This window comes from Melanotaenia boesemani, chromosome 18 (assembly GCF_017639745.1).
Source record: "Melanotaenia boesemani isolate fMelBoe1 chromosome 18, fMelBoe1.pri, whole genome shotgun sequence".
Taxonomy (NCBI): Eukaryota; Metazoa; Chordata; class Actinopteri; order Atheriniformes; family Melanotaeniidae; genus Melanotaenia; species Melanotaenia boesemani.
Window position 1 is genome coordinate 29,994,937 of NC_055699.1, and position 17,699 is coordinate 30,012,635.

Below are 17,699 nucleotides of genomic sequence, written 5' to 3' on the forward strand. Positions count from 1 at the left end.
GTAACGCCATTTAGCAACATCTACCAACTTCTGGGACAGACAGTAACTACTTTTATTACTGAGCAACTGGCAACAGTGATTATTGACCATCGTCAGCCCAGATGCAGCACTGATAAGCTGCAGAGTGTGCACTGCATGCACCCCCATTAGTGCACACAGCGTGCACGTCATGCGTGATAAAAGGTGCCACAGGAGGTGTGTTTATTTGATCAACATGTCCTGGGCTGAAAGTTTTATTTAAGTCAATAAAAACTATTGTTGTGTCACATACCTTGCTCTGCAATCAGCTCTAGTGGGTCATACCCAGTATTTCAGTCACCAGGGCCTCATTTATTAAACTGTGCGTAGCAAGCAAACTACAGGTGGTGTTTGCAGCGCAAAAAGGAAATGCAGCGCACTTCAACTTCCAGATTTATAAAAGCGTGCACACGCACGTCCTCCACCTGTTTCCGTTCATTAATCAGAATCAACTCTAAAGTGTCATTTCCATGACGGCTCAGCATCGGAGAAGGAGGGAAACAGTGAATTTTTTCAGGGTGTGAGACAGAGATCCTGATGGACCACGTTGACAAACGTAAAAATGTTTAATTGGTGGGCACAGCGTGGACATTACTGGTGTCAGGAAGGCAGAGTAGTGGCAGCAGGTGGCAGATGCTGTCAGATAGGGAAGACACGCCAGAGGTATCAGAACATGTAGCTGGATATGTCAGTCGGTAGGACGTCCGTCTCCCATGCAGGAGACCAAAGTTCGAATCTTACACGGGTGAAACGCTTTGGAGAAAAACGCCTGCTAAATGACAATAATGATGCCGGTAATTTGTTTTAATGTATAAAATAAATATGTACATATACATCTGAGATTGGTAGGAGTTTATTTAGTGTTAAATAATATTTCTTTCTCGCTGGGCGGGGCTCCAGCTGGATGGGAGGGGCTGCAGCTGGATGGGTGGGGCTCCAGCTGGATGGGCGGGGCTCCAGCTGGATGGGAGGGGCTGCAGCTGGATGGGCAGGGCTCCAGCTGGATGGGAGGGGCTCCAGCTGGATGGGCGGGGCTGCAGCTGGATGGGCGGGGCTGCAGCTGGATGGGCGGGGCAGAGGGACACGATCACCGCTATTAACGAGGTGGACAAGGAGTTGCAGGAAATAAAGACCATCCTGACAGAAATTGGGACAACAATTTTAAAAAAACATTGTGTAAGAATAAATAAAGGAAATCCTCCTCTTGTGTGTTTCGTTAGCATGCATCACTTCTAGACCTCCAGCCTCCAGTCTGGTCCCGCTCTGCTGGAATGAAGGACCAAAGCTACTTTCTACACTGACGGCTACATGCTGGCAGCAGACTGGCTCCTTATTTATCTGGATGGGTTTTATAACATGAAGTTTTGTTTCACAATGACAGAACATGTTTTAGTGGTTGAAGTTCTTATTAATATCATCTCCGCTTTTCCTGGAAATCCTGTTCCCCCCCCCGAGCGTGGCTTTTAGGAGAATTAATTTGCGTCTTTATTTATTTCTGCAAACAGCTTTCATCCCTAACATGTGGTGTGAAAGGTAATAGTGGATGGTGTACAAACGTCTCACATTTCACATCATTTCCTTGATTTCATTAGGTACCGTTGGTGTCGCGTTTCCCGTTTTTCTAGATTTTGTGCGTACGCCTGGGTCAGACTTGTGTGGAGGTAGAAACATTTTCCTGCCATGTTTGGTTTTCACAAATCCCAAAAGTTGACTATAATTAGCGTACGCCGGTTTTTGTTCCTATGCAAGCTTGATAAATGAGGCCCCTGCTCGTCACAATAAGTGAGCTGCACCATCTCGTGGGCTGGCCTCCACAAGTCCTCTTTGTTGAGGTTTTCATATAAGCAACTTGTTTTGGAACTTTGTCCTATATCTTGTCACCTCATCTGGTGTTCTTGTGGTTTACTGTCTAGCAAATGCTCTTCCACACTGAAGTCATTCTGATTACGATGAGATTTCTTTGCTGAAGCTCAGCAATATTTTTATGTCCTCGAATATCTGTATCTCCATCGGGCTGAATTTCATTTTGCATTTGCAACCTTCTTGCTCTGCTTCTAAACTCTCCATGGCCAAACCACCACGCACACTAAAGCCTCATTTGAATACTGATGTTTGCGCCAACATGTGCAATCTATTTGCATGTGCACACAATTTTACACTCAGTAAATCAGGGCTCTTATGACTTCTTGTGCTAATGAACGTGTTTCTAATACAGAGGAAGTGTTAGCATATGTATGTACATCTAAAAGCTAATAATTACTTCTTCAGAAAAATTCAAACGCAGCATTGAACAGATGATGATATAGGGTGTGTGTCTCACCTCGTCACAGTACAGTGGAGGACATCTCGTCTGGCACAGTTTTCTACCGTTCACACAGCTGCATGACAGACAGCCCTCCTCCCACTCTGATCCCGCCTGGCACACACACAAAACACAATATTTACACTCACCACACTTCACTGGGATGAAGTGAGGGGTGTGACTGCTGAGAGCTCAGGTTTATCAGGCTGAGAAGCTGTGAATCTCAGCAATGAGGCAGTAATTATTACAATAATAATATTCATACTAGCATGAAGTATCTTACAACTATAAGCCTGTACCACAGTCATGAGGTGGTTATTTAACCCTTAAAACTCCAAGCCATTTTTTTGCTAATTTTGTTCTGTTTGTTTTTTTTATTAAAGTAAAAATGCATGTAGAAGCTGAAGCTTTTAATCCCAGTCAGCATCAGACATGATGTTTCTCAGCTGTCAGATTCTGAGGCTGCAATGATGTAAAATGAATGTATGAATAGATATAGCAGCACAAAGGCCGACCAGGAGAAGAAAGCAGAATTTATTACTAACAGAACTTTGTAGAAATAACACACAGACCAACAGATTTTCTCATCTCATCGTTCTCTCAAGTCTTGGCTTTCAGGAGAAAAAATATTGTTATTGAAACAAACACACAACAGAAACTATTTCCATGTTTCCACTTTTTCCTCATTTCCAGTTATTCCTGCTACTATTTACCTGCTATCCTCACTAAACCAACTCCAGCTCAGCTGCTTTGTGGCGCCACCGTGCATCAGAAACGTCTTCTTGGCTTTATTCCAGCCATAGAGGAGCATTATTTTTCTTCTTTTCACACACACATAGAACTTTCTGCTCACTGGTTGATCTTTGGCTGCTCCTGATTGGACGTTACCGTCAATCTAAGCTCTCTGATTGGTGGAAAGTCTGACAGGAAGTGGCTTCATCATCATGTCCAGGTCTAAATGATAGAAGTGATGGTGATGTTTTTATGATGAAATGTGTGTGATGTGTAACAATGCTGTTATCATGGATCATGGCTTTAACATATAGAGAGTGTCTGAATAAACACTACATTTTGTGGCTGGATTGTAAACCAGGATACAAATGCCTTGAAAACTTCTGGAGATCATCTAAAGGGTAAGCTATCCATCACAATTTAGAGCTACACACTACTGTTCCCGGGAAACTGTTGATGCTCGGGGGTGCTGGAGATCAGTAGAGTTTTATGGGTTGAAAAACACAGACTGAGACAGTAGTCATTACCAGCAACAGATAAGAAAATGACAAAAAAGGAGTGGAAGAAGGAAAAAAAGAAAAAACTAATGGAAGTATGCGACTCCTGAGCACCTCTGAGAAATAAAGCAGCACAAGGAGAAAGAAAGAAAAAGCAAAGAAAGATCAAGAGGAGGGAACATGACCTCTTGTCAGTGTTATTAATATTATAATCCTTTAATATCCCCTCCTTCATAAATAATTTGTGGCAGGCTTGCCTTCTGTGGTCAGGGTCCTGGCTTTGCACTGAGCTTCCTGCATAATTGATGAGGCTGGAGGGATGGAGAGGCCTGGTGGTGTAATGTAGCCCACAAAGCTTATCACTCATCTTCTAATAGGCTCTTCTTTATGAGTAAATAACACAAAGGGAGTAATACCGATAGTACAGTTCAAACACACTACACGATGAGGCAGGAACAATGGCTACAAGCTGCCAGCGTGCCAGGCTTCTGCTGTGTTTACCTCCCACAGGACGTCCTGGTCATGGCAGGGGCAGAGGGCGGCGATGACACACACACCCTCCGGGTTTCGGTAAAGCCCCTCCCGGCAAACGCAGCCCTCAGCGGAGCGGCTGCAGTTGACAGGTGAGGAGGTGTAAATGTCCTGGCAGCCCCTCTCACACAGCAGCACCTCCTCTGACAGGCTCCTCCTCCACTGCTCCCCGGCAGGACACTCTGAGCAGGAGGAGGTGACAGCAACAAGGTAAGATGGAGACGGGGAAACATGGACTGAATTTAATCAGAAAGGAGTTATCGTCTGAAGGGTTTTAATCCCCAAAAGTTTTGAAAAGGGAAAAACATAGCATTTATCTACAGCTCTCTGACATCAAGGATCCAAGGCTTTGGTTAAACCTGCTGGCATGACCTTCATCTGCAAACAGAGGCTCAGTCATGGCAACAGTAACCAAGGGGTGTAGCTTGATCAGTTTACTTCCTGTTTGGCTTTTATGCTGCTGTGTGGCTCCATGCAGCTTAAAGGTCCAGCGTGTAGGAAATTGTGGTATCTAGTGGTAAAGATGGGTATAGCAATGACTTCAAATACCAAGCACAGTTATGAATGGACGGTGGCCATCAGTGGTCAAAATTCTTCCAGACATAAACATGTTTTCATCTGAGTGGATCCAGTGTCCAGCAAAGACTGCACTGCAGGTAACTACTTGTGTTCTGTCTTCTTCTGTGGTTCTTTAAAGTGTTATTTGTGCCAAGCAGTGCACTAGCTCTACAGTTTTAAAGCTTCACACACAGAGTTGTTTGTCCATTCAGAGATACTGTAGTAAAATGGTAGCAGCTGCCATGTAAGTGGACCCACAACAAGTAGATAGAAATAGTTTATTCCTAAGAGAATAAAAACATTTACATTAGTAATGTGGTTCCATGGCAATAGAAACTTAGTTTTTAATAAAATGAAACTTTCTGTCTAAACCTTTGCTTTTGTTACACGCTGCACCTTTAAGGAAACGATGATGATCTGAAACATCTCTGCCCTCACTCACCACAGTCAGGAGCAATGCAGGTGGTGGTCTGCAGGTTAGAGCCTTGGCACGGGGCCCCTCCATACTGCCTGACCTGCAGCACGGACCTGGTGGAGCTCCGACGGCCTGTACCACAGCTGGCTGAGCACGGACTCCATGGGGACCAGCTGGACCACTCACAGTCCACTACAAGGGCACGAGAAGGTGGGGCGAAAGAACATGAAGCAACGATTTTACTTCCTTCTACCTGCAGCAGCTATTGAACGAACACTACAAAAACAGTTACTTGTAAATGAAATCCACTCAACTGCTGCTGGAAGGAAAAGACATATTTATCTATACTGGAGAAGAATATGGTGACTTTTTATTTTTTAAGACTTAAAAGTAAAAATGAGTCAGAGCAGGAAGACGAAGGATGTGGCTGATGTGTGAAAACTGAACAGAACCACATCCTTTTTCAGTTCATTAGAAATCCTGACTGGAAAACTTTACGAATGACTCACTGATCGTTTCCATTTATGTGAAAGTTAAACATTTCTTGCTGCATTAATGACGGGAAACCTTTTGCATTTTTTACTGAGTTAATATAACTCTGTTTTATTACTTAAAACATATTTTAAGACAAAAATGAAAAAAAAAACCTGCTGGATTCAAATCCCGATAAAGATATTCCTAAAAGTTGTACCAACCTCACACATTCTTCCCTAAAGCTCCCATTATGCATCCATGTTATCAGATCCACATTCTAGTTCCGGGTTGGACCTAGGGCTGGGCGAATCGATCCATATATCGATACTATCGATACCAAGGCGAGTATCGGTATTAATCAACATCGACATAATGAGATCAATATATTTTTACAGTGATTTGGGGGCAAAAAGCCAAAGAATGTGAGTGAGAGCCAACCAATAGTAGGTTTTGCTCTTGTTTAGCTAATTTACACGATTACAATTTTCAAACAACTGTCTGATTAAAGTGAATAACAGTTATTTTGTTACATTGTTCATATTATTTTATATTGTTTACAAATAAAAAAAGTTTGTTAATACAAAATGTTTTGTTTTATACCCTTCATACTGTGTTTGATTATGATAATAATAATCATCAATATCATTAAATGATTGTGTAATTTTAAGCAAAGGGTATTAATATCGGCATCGATGATACTTACCTGGAATTACTTGGTATCAGATCGATACCAAACTTCGCAGTATCGCCCAGCCCTAGTTGGACCCCTTTTTATGGGGGTGTTTCCCTTTTTAATCAAGAGCATACTTGTTTAATTTGCTCAAATATCATGTTGCTCTCTCTCTCAACTCTGCTCTCACACTCTAAAAGTTCTTAGGGTTGCAGGTTCAAATCTCCAGCTTGTTCTCTTTCCCTCACACTCAGTCTCTGCTCTCAGAACTTCTGGTCTTGGATATTTTTCCTCTCTCTTGGGTTGCTGAGTGAGCGGTCTGTCAAACGTCCTCCAGCCAAGAGAATACTAGATAAATGCTGACTGAGCAAATAGTCCCCGCCTTCTTCAGGGTGCGCTTGTTTTACTTGACACAGTGACTGCAGACTAGTTGTTTTGTTTTTACTTTAACCAAAGTCTGCTTATTATAATCATTTTATAATTTTCCTCTTTACTTTAAAAAGTAGACTCTTATATGTCAGTAATATTCAGCTCATTGGTTGTCTGATAGATCCATGTGATCAGCTACTGATCAACTAAGATTACTTCACATAAAGTAGCGATAAATATCCGGATGGATGACTCTGTATTTGATTGCAACAGTCTCTCTAATATGTGACGTGGAAACAGATCCTGTAGGAGTAAGAGGGCTGACATTTTGGAAAATATGTTAGTTTCATGTTATATATTTTGTGAGAAAGAAACACTAACTGCCATGTTAGTGTTTATTTAGACTCACTGAGTAGTACTTCCATTAGTTCTGAGAACTCTTACACATATTTAACCAACCTATAGGAATGATGATCATCTTAAAATGTAGGTTAATTCAATAGTACTATAAAAGCAGAATATTTATGTCTCCATTTATGATTTCCTTCGCTATATGCTTGGCATACTGTATATTTTTTTCTAGGTACAGTTTGTTTTTAAATGAGTACTTTGACTGTGAGTTAGCAAGTCTGTGTGTTTTTCTTTCATTAAAGCCTGTATGTAAAAAAAAAGAAAATCTTAACAAAAACATAATGCTTACTAGGACTGCTGGATACCCACAGTTATACCATGGTCTGGGTGAATACTCGATTCTGATTGGCTAGAGGGTGTCCAATAAAAGGGATAATGGACACCTATGAAAGAAATTCCGGTCAAATAGACTTATTTATTGCGCTGACTAAACTGCTACTTGGTAACCGTGGCAACAGAAACTCAGACGCCGGGCTGCAGACACACCAGATCATGTCTGTGACGGTGCATCGCTGTTAAAGCAGATGCAGGCTTATTGGGCTCCGTCAGTCCAGGAGAGACGAGACTGGAGCAACATTTTGTCGTCCTGCAACGTCCCAACCAGCAGTGGTCAGGGTCCACAAACATTAAATCTCCGTCCTTCAAACACCACCATGGACATGCCAGTATCTTTATAAAATGTCACGATCAACGGCAACGTTGCATTAATTTTAAAAAGGTTGTCTCCTGTCTCTCTGTCTTGATGACCTTACTTACATACTTGATACAGACTGAATGATGGATAACATTATAAAAACGTTTAAGAGTCGCCGCTGGAGGCTCGCCGGGTCATGTCTGTGATGGGGCATCGCTGTGAAAGCAGCCTGCAGGCTTATTGAACATGTGGGAAACTATCTGTGGACTTTGTTTGAAACAAAATGTGGCATCGTCCTCTGGACACACACAAGCTCTAAGAGCTTCACCCGCCCTCTGAAATGCTTGTGTCACATAACATAACGTTAAGATGTGATTGGCTGGTTAGATATTTGTTTTGACAAGCTGGTGGACCTGATAAAGTGGACACGAGTGTACATTTATTAAATAAAACTCAGTGATGGCCTTTTCGTGCTTCAGCCAACAGATGGTGCTGCAATAACTACAGATAGGTCAGCATGTTGAGTCTGTCCTCGTCCTCCCAGTTCCGCCTCAGATTGTTTTTCCTGCTGCGTTTATTACTGAAGGAAAATGGCATCAAATCACTCACCATCACAGGACTCCGAGGTACAGCTGAATGCTCCAGCTTTGCACACACTGGAGATAAAAAAGTAAATATGAGAAGAGTCACCATCACAATTAATTTCTAATTAAACTGAGCAGTGAGGCACCAGATCATCATCATCATCACTAAGGAGCCACTCACACTGTTCCACTCAGCACATCTAATGATGTCGAACTGGCAGAATCATTACAAATAAACGGGATGAGGATGAGAAAATGGTCCAGTTAAACTGAATCGGTTTAACCACATGCATACATAGCTCTGTATATTTAAAAATGCAAATCAATACTAAAGCATTTTTTCAATTTGTTACCCAATTAAAGTTAAAAAACCAGAGCCAAAGTAACACCAATATGATGTCAGCCAAAAACAAATAACGCAAAGGAACGCATGTGTTATATTTAGTGTAATAAATTATCAAACACCAGTAATATAATTTGATTTATGTCCCTAAATCAAATTCTGCTAAGGGCCTTTAAAGGCTTGGGCCAGCCTTGCATCTGCAGATCATATCGAGGCGTACAGTGTAAGTACCAGACGTTACAGAGGTGCTGCACGGTGGTTCCAGGCTCCAGCAGAGCCTCTGTCAGGCCGTCAGAGCTGATGTTCCAGGTGTGGTACTCAGGCGGCAAAGAGAGAGATGAACAGGGACAGTCAGCATGAGACACACAGGAGCCTCCAAACAACACCTACGAAGGACAGAAAGATGGTTTAAAGTCATGTCTTACTTAACCATCCTCACACACACACACTAAGACCTCTAATACCAAGACATGTACCCCATTATAAAGGATATGTGTGTGTGTGCCCGGAATAATTTCAGGAGTTCAGCATCCAGCAGTGAGGGATATAACGGCAACAAGGACAGAAGACAGTTATCTTAGACTGATCTGTAAAGTCAAATAAAGCTTTTAAAGAATGAAGCGGAAAGCTGTGGATTCTGCATTTCCCCTGATGAGCAGTTGAACAGAAAGTTTTAATGAACAGCTGATCGAGGTGGTGAGAAAATATGTGAATGTAAACAACGCATGTGGGATTTAAAGACATGGACACCGAGTCCAGAACCCCGTCCTGCCACGGACCAAGTTCATATGAAATAACAGCTGTTCGTTGAACATAAAAACACACACACCCCCCTGCAGCAAACCCCGCCCCCTCGCAGACGAAGCTTCTCGTGGAGGATGAAATGATTGGACTTATACAAACTTTTTTCTTGTTCTTGTGGCCTCAAGAACAAGAACAAACCTCTCGCTTCTCGTTGAGTAACAAGCCTGTCGAGTTTTGCAAAACAAACTATTTCTTTTCACTTGACTGAACTGGATAAATCAAGCACAGGTGTTGACGAGATAATGCTCCAAACTGGCCCGCGAAGAGCTGAAAGATGCTGCGGGGAATGGTGTCATGGGGTGGTTGACACAGCCAGGAATTGCTCTGAACTGAACTGTTAAAATGAATTGCTTTCAGCAGCAGGTGGAGAACAAGCTCGTTTGGATCACCTCCTACACTCCAGGCTGGGTATATCTAGCTGCTGGCTGCAACAGTTCTTTGCCAGATCGTCTTCTCTCCTGCTTGGCCTGAGTCTGCTCCTGGGAAACTTCTACCTTGCCTGCCTGACCCCACCAGTCTACACCTGCTTCTGTCTGTCCTTTGCCTGCCCTGCCTGCCGCCATTTCCTGGATGGAAACCATTTGTCTGCTACCTGTCAGCTGGTGGTTCACCTCCCTTCCCTGGATCTAGAAGGACTAAGTAGGACTGGTTCAGTATTATTTCAAGTTCTGACCCCTTATTAATTAGTTGGCTCCATATAACCTTGACGCTCCTTTTCTGGCAGAACAACAACACGTAGTGAAGACTTCCTCCTTTGTTCTGCCATGCCTGCCAGTCGGTCAGTCAATAAAATTTCATATTATTTTGCATTAACGGTGGTTCTGTCTGCTTCCTGTGTCCGAGTGATCTGGCCAACCCAGCAGACACAGCCACCATCCGTGCAGCTCTCTCATCAGGGCGTTTTGTTAGGTCAGCATGACCAGATCCTTTCGGATGTGGTGACGCAGTTGCGTCTTGGAGATAAACGCTGAACTCAACCTTCCTAGTGGCGCTGCGGCAGCATCACCTATCGTACATGCAGATATGTCTTCCGGTTTCCATGTCAGTGGCCCAACTCAGCCCCCTACAGAGAAATATGGGGGTGAGTTGGGTCGCTGCGGGGGATTCATTCTTCAGTGTATGTTGTTGTTTAGTCGTTCTCCACAGGCTTTTCCTGATGACGTGTCAGATCTCATATTTCGTTGGGTTGCTTCGGGACCGGGCGTTGCTCTGGGCGGAATCGTACCAGCCTTCCAACACCTTCGACTCAATGAGTTATGATGATTTCATGAAGGATTTCAAGCAGGCGTTTGATCACTCACATAAAGACACAAAGGCGGCACAACGTTTGATGGTAAAACAAGGAACCAGCTCAGTGTCTGATTTCGCAGTCGAATTCAGAATCTTAGCTGCTGAGGCGGGTTGGGGGGACAAGGCGTTACTCGGTGCATTTTATCACTCCCTGAACGCGCGTATAAAGGATGAGCTAGCAAGGGACGTAGCTGCCTCTGAGGCGTTAGTCACTCTGGCCATGGGGCTTGATAACCAGCTTCGTGAACGGGCACAGGAAAGACGCTGTAAGTTCTCTCCATACTTGTTTAGTTATCAACCGGCACGTGTAACCCATCAACCCGCTTCCCCTTCTGCTTCCGGTGTTAGCACCCTGCATGCTACTGACATAACTGATAAGCCAATGCAATTAGGTCAGACCAAGCTCGCAGCTGAAGTACGACAGCAAAGGAGGGAGGCTAATGCGTGCTTATATTGTGGGCAATTGGGGCATTTTGTTGCCACCTGTCCGGCGTGACCAAAAGACAGAGCCTGCCAGTAGGAGTGGAGGTACTGGTAGGCCATGTTAACAGCGGAACTCCTCATCGCATGCAGCTTCTGGCAACAATTTGTTTTGGTTTTAATAAATTTTCTTTGCAAGCTTTTGTTGACCGGTGCGGAACAGAGTCTTATGGATAAACAATTGGTGAAGCAATTAGGAATACCTTTGGACCCTTTACCGGCACCCCTGCCTGTCACAGCTCTTAATGGCCACCTACTTGCCCGGATCACTCACTGGGAACTGTATATTAAGGACTCCCTTGCGGCTGGCATTATCCATGCGTCCTCATCTCCAGTAGGTGACTACTGTCAATACAAGGGTCCGTTCCCTTTCCTGCATCATGACAAATGGGTCACTGCATTCAGTCGAACCAGGGACCCTGGCTATGTTTACTCAAATAAAATAACCACCAAGTAGGTGAACTCATTTATTTTTGTCCTTATGAGTGAGGCGACCTTGCATTATGACAGAATTAAAGAGGGCTCGGATATGCTCTATGTTACGGCTCCCAATCATGGATGTCACCTGAGGCCTATTCCATATGCAAACGTTAGCTGGCAGCGGCCTGTTCGGAGTGGCTACCCTGGATACACCTCTGACTCCTTCCCTTGGATTGGTTACCACCCAGCCAATCCCTGCATCGATCGCCAGCACCCCGGAAATAAAGCCGGTTATGTGCGCTCAATCAGGGGGGGAAACTGTGCGACACAGACGGTTTCACCCTCGGCTTGTCGGACTTTGTGGTGGCTTTATTACTTAGTGGTCGTGTGTTCTATGTCTTGGTGGTGGCATCTTCTGCCTTGATAGTCCCTAGTAATTGTTTTTTGTTTTACTTCGGTTTTGGGACAGTGGTCTTGTGTTTTGTTTAGCAAACTATTGGAACCCCTTTTATTGTGGAGCTACATCAGCCTTTTTGGCTGCTCCTAGTTTCTTTGTTTTGGATAAGCTTTTAGTTCCTTTTTCACCAAATACCGCTAGAATGTGCTGGGCTAGTTTAGTTTGAACACCTCTTTTTTTGTTTTGCATTGTTCATAGATTATTGGGACTGCTTTTTAGTTAGTTCTTTGTTTAATGCATGGTCCTTTTTGGTTTTTCCCTTCTGAATATTCTGAGTTTTGGTTCACCGGCTGAGTTCTAAATTAGCAGGATTATCTAAATTTGTTGTTTTGTTTGAGCAGTTCCTCTAACCCTCGTTTTGCAGGTTGTGTATGTTTCTGGGTTTTCCAATAAAACTGATTGCTTATCTACGCCCACCTGCCTCCCTCTCACACTTCTTTTGTTAAATTCATCATACCCCTGTGTAACGCTCTACAATCCGAGAGGAGTGGGTTTGTCTCTTGCTGCAGCCGCTGTGGTGGACTGAGGGGAAGAGGAAGGGAAACGGTGGTTCAGGGAAGGTTTTCTGAAGGTTATCATCAACCTTCAGCAAATGTTTAGAAAAGCTTTTATCTCAATGATCCAGGCAACGTTCTCTGAATTACGCACGTCTGCAGGTGGAAAACCTTCTCAGTCACTGTCACTAGTGACTGGGTGATTTTCTGTTAAGAGAGAAACATGATGACATTGTTCTGGAGATTCTTTTTATCATGAAGCCCATTTCTTTAACCTTTGCCAGCTGGAGCTTAGATTTCAGTAGCCGTTATTTGGAAGGAGCAGTAATAGCAGGTTTAACAGAGAAGTCCTTTTCACAAACATGAGCCCCAGAAAAGCTCAAAATCTTTCAATGCTCCTGCCTAACACTCCACACAGAGGTGCTGACCTGTCCTTGAGGACACCTGCACCCAGGTGTACAGGGTCCAGGTAGACACTGAGTGTGTGGCCACAGGTCCTCACAGGTGAACGGACAAGAACCAGAACAATTAGTGTACACCTGCCTGCTGGGACAGTCTGCAACACAAACGACAGCATCGCAATAACGCATCAGCAGACAGAAGATGGTTTTATCCTCATAAAAAGTTCTGAATCAGCTTTCAGAGTGTGCGTCGTACCAGGCAGGCAGCTGTTGGTGTTACAGACAGTGTGTTGTTCAAGGGGTCCAGCACAGGCCGTCCCACCGAGCTCCGCTTCACGAAGGACAGTCTTGTTCCGCGTTGATACCCCCCCACCGCAGGTGGCGCTGCAGTCAGTCCAGGCTGACCACTCGCTCAGCAAACAGCTGGCTGCAAACCAGTGACACACACATGTTAAACTCTGCTGCAGAAAACTACCACAGTACACGAGTTGCATCTCACACCTGGACAAGGAGGCAGATCACAGCTTCCTGTCTCCATGGTTTCAGCACAGGGGGGGCCGCCCTCTGTGTCCTGGCAGCTCCGGGTTCTTGATCTTTGGCCATGACCACAGGAAGCAGAGCAGGAGCTCCATGGACTCCAGGGCTCATAAACAGGACAGGGAAGTGTGGTGCATAGCAGAGTCCCATTGTCACATACACTGTGGATGAGGATGAGGGGGTGGGTGGTGAAACATCTGAGTTTAATATCCAGCTCTGAACATCAGAGTGTTTCCTACCAGGTATTACAGTCAACAGCAAGCTCATCTTTGGGACTGAACTCCAGCGTCCCGTTGCCTGATGGGATACCACAGCGGCACATGGTCACTGGAACACAGCGACCATCCTGCAACAACTGTCCTTCAGGACATCGACAGCCTGAGACAGAAAATAAAAGCGAAATCTAAACATAAAGACGCTCATCTCTCTGGACGAACCACAAAAGCCAAGTTCTTTTTGATGTTTACCTGAGTGACAGGATCCTTGGAGACACTGCACATGCTCCCATAAGTCAGTGCAGCTGCGAGGACACCGATTAGCACAGCTCTCCTGATACGTCCTCTCCCTGTCCTCACAGCGCTCACCTGCACAACATGAAAAATCCCTCAGCCATGTTTCAGACAAAAACACCCCCAAAACCCCAAAAGCTGCACATCTAGTTTGATGACCAATAACCGAGAAACAGAGGAGACAGTTTCACTGAGCTGAAAGGAAACATTTCCTCAACCCAAAAGTTTCCAAAGTGAAGGAGACATTTAAACCAGTGGTTCAGGATTAAAGCACAGGAAGTTAACCTGTTAACTTTATTCAGGAGGCCACACCCCCTCATCCAATTCAAAGATTCAAGATTCAAAGGGTTTATTGTCATTTTCCCAGTAAGGAAACAAGTTTCTCTGAACAATGAAGTTCCTGCTTTGCCGTCCACACTGAATGCCATAAAAGATTATAAAATAAAGATAAAAAATTTTTTAAATTAGGTAGAAGATAAAGATAAAAAAGATGAAAAAAAAAAAAAACTCTGGAAGAACTGCCGTGTGTTACAAACTGTTGTGCAACAATCAATGATTAGCTGTACAAAAAAACTGTCATTTAGTAGATGGTGAGAGTAAAAAGTAAAGTAAAAAGACACATAAAACATTAAACAATATTGCAGTTACTATGGTTGACAATATACAGTCAGTGTGCAGGGTACAGGCCGTTGTTACACACTCCTATCAGCTGTTCAGGAGTCTGATGGCCGTGGGGAAAAAAAAGTTTCTGACCAGCCTCTTCGCCGCACAGCTTTGAAACACAAACAAATTAACCAATCATAGAACTTCAAACCTCTCTACAACTCCATCCATACTGGTCATTAAACCAGTGGACCACCTTTCTGAGGTGAGCTTATTCCAGACTAGATCATCTAATGTAAACCTAGACTTAAAACTTAGAACTGAACCCAGTTGAATCTCTGGAACAACTAAAGTCTTAATAAAATGTGCTATTGGCCCGTAAAGAACACTGTGTAGGTGTAATTGTTGATCTGAAAAAGGACTTTGACTTGGTAGACCATTAATATCTTGCTTGGCAGGCTCAGCATTGGGCTTTCAGAGAGAAGCTTGTCATGGTTTAACGGTTATTGCACCAACCTTCATCTTCTCTAACACATAAACAAAACAAAATTTAGGATTTTAAATAGAAGTTTATTGTAGATCAAGTGCCCTCACAAAATCTTCTCTTTGGATGGTTCAGAAATTAAATTTAACACCTGCAAATACCAAATGATATGCATATCAACACCTCGCTTTCCAGACTGAAGTCCTGGATTGGTTTCTTGTACTATAATAAATCATCTTTCACACACTCTGCAAAGCACTTACTGCTTAAAATGTCAATCCCTCCAATATTAAGATCAGCAGCCGCCGGCCCCGCCAGGGACCGGCCACCCAGGGCAGCCCAAGCGAAGGGCCCAGGGCCCCAGGAGCCCAGAGGTGGCCCCCCCACCCCACAAAGGCAGAGGGCCCGCAACATGCATAGGAGGACCAGGCCCCCCCAGACAACCACCCGGCGTAGGCCAGCACACACCCCAATGTTCCAGCCGCACACCCCGGGAATTGAACTGCTACTAACGGTCTCCATAAACTGGATATTGTCCGCCATGCTGCCACCCTCTTTGCCTCTAGAGCTCCCTTCAACACCATCACTGTGATCTGTCTTCTCTTGTCAACTGGCCAACACTACATTCCCATAGGCTGATGCACTGCTATCAGTTGTTTTGTAAAACCTTAACAGGTAAAACCCCTGCTTTCCTCCTCCTTACTGAGTTACGCCCCAGTTACATTAACTTCTAAATCCCAAAAGCCTGTAGATCCTTCAGACGTTCCTCGTTCGAATTTCCAGCTTGTAATGGCTGGAACCAGTTAAAAGAGAATGGCTGGAACCAATTATAAGAGAATGGCTGGAACCAATTATTAGAGAATGACTGGAACCAGTTACAACAGAATAACTGGAACGAGTTACAAAAGAATGACTGGAACCAGTTACAAGAGAATGACTGGAACCAATTATAAGAGAATGGCTGGAACCAATTATAAGAGAAGGACTGGAACCAATTATAAGAGAATGGCTGGAACCAATTATAACAGAAGGACTGGAACCAATTATAAGAGAAGGACTGGAACCAATTATAAGAGAATGGCTGGAACCAATTATAAGAGAATGGCTGGAACCAATTATTAGAGAATGACTGAAACCAGTTACAAGAAAATAACTGGAACCAGGTACAAAAGAATGACTGGAACCAGTTACAAGAGAATGACTGGAACCAATTATAAGAGAATGGCTGGAACCAATTATAAGAGAAGGACTGGAACCAATTATAAGAGAATGGCTGGAACCAATTATAAGAGAATGGCTGGAACCAATTATTAGAGAATGACTGAAACCAGTTACAAGAGAATAACTGGAACCAGGTACAAGAGAATGGCTGGAACCAGTTACAAGATAATCGCTGGAACCAGTTACAAAAGAATGACTGGAACCAGTTACAAGAGAATGGCTGGGACCAGTTACAAGATAATCGCTGGAACCAGTTAGAAAAGAAATACTGGAACCAGTTACAAGAGAATGGCTGGAACCAGTTACAAGAGAATGACTGGAACCAGTTACAAAAGAATGACTGGAACCAGTTACAAGAGAATGACTTGAACCAGTTACAAGAGAATGGCTGGAACCAATTATAAGACAATGACTGGAACCAGTTAAGAGAGAATGACTGGAACTAGTTACAAGAGAATGACTGGAACCAGTTACGAGAGAATGGCTGGAACCAGGTACAAGAGAATGGCTGGAACCAGTTACAAAAGAATGACTGGAACCAGTTACAAGAGAATGGCTGGAACCAGTTACAAGAGAATGGCTGGAACCAGTTATAAGAGAATGGCTGGAACCAGTTACAAAAGAATGACTGGAACCAGTTACAAGAGAATGGCTGGAACCAGTTACAAGAGAATGGCTGGAACCAGTTACAAAAGAATGACTGGAACCAGGTACAAGAGAATGATTGGAACCTGTTACAAAAGAATGACTGGAACCAGTCTCAAGATAATGGCTGGAACCAGTTACAAGAGAATGGCTGGAACCAGGTACAAGAGAATTACTGAAACCAGTCTCAAGATAATGACTGGAACCAGTTATGAGAGAATGACTGGAACCAGGTACAAGAGAATGATTGGAACCTGTTACAAAAGAATGACTGGAACCAGTCTCAAGATAATGGCTGGAACCAGTTACAAGAGAATGGCTGGAACCAGGTACAAGAGAATGAATGGAACCAGTCTCAAGATAATGACTGGAATCAGTTATGAGAGAATGACTGGAACCAGGTACAAGACAATGACTGGAACCAGTTACCAGAGAATGACTGGAACCAGTTACAAGAGAATGACTGGAACCAGTTACAAGAGAATGGCTGGAACCAGTTACCAGAGAATGACTGGAACCAGGTACAAGAGAATGACTGGAACCAGTACAAGAGAATGGCTGGAACCAGTTACAAGAGAATGACTGGAACCAATTATAAGAGAATGGCTGGAACCAATTATAAGAGAATGCCTGGAACCAATTATAAGAGAATGACTGAAACCAGTTACAAAAGAATAACTGGAACCAGTTACAAAAGAATGACTGGAACCAGTTACAAGAGAATGGCTGGAACCAGTTACAAAAGAATGACTGGAACCAGTTACAAGAGAATGGCTGGAACCAGTTACAAGATAATCGCTGGAACCAGTTACAAAA

General features: G+C 43.7%; 1 protein-coding gene across 1 annotated transcript in view; it reads right to left on the reverse strand.

Moving 5' to 3' along the window:
* Window positions 1–17,699, reverse strand: part of sspo (SCO-spondin) — a 136,845-nt gene that overhangs the window by 19,217 nt on the left and 99,929 nt on the right. Inside the window, exons 105-114 of the mRNA XM_041968910.1 lie at window positions 13,889–14,005; window positions 13,661–13,799; window positions 13,386–13,582; window positions 13,141–13,311; window positions 12,912–13,039; window positions 8,770–8,924; window positions 8,221–8,267; window positions 5,081–5,245; window positions 4,051–4,262; window positions 2,339–2,434 (exon numbers count right to left, since the gene is read on the reverse strand). Coding sequence (XP_041824844.1) covers window positions 2,339–2,434; window positions 4,051–4,262; window positions 5,081–5,245; window positions 8,221–8,267; window positions 8,770–8,924; window positions 12,912–13,039; window positions 13,141–13,311; window positions 13,386–13,582; window positions 13,661–13,799; window positions 13,889–14,005 — 1,427 coding nt within the window. The remainder of the gene's footprint in view (window positions 1–2,338; window positions 2,435–4,050; window positions 4,263–5,080; window positions 5,246–8,220; window positions 8,268–8,769; window positions 8,925–12,911; window positions 13,040–13,140; window positions 13,312–13,385; window positions 13,583–13,660; window positions 13,800–13,888; window positions 14,006–17,699) is intronic.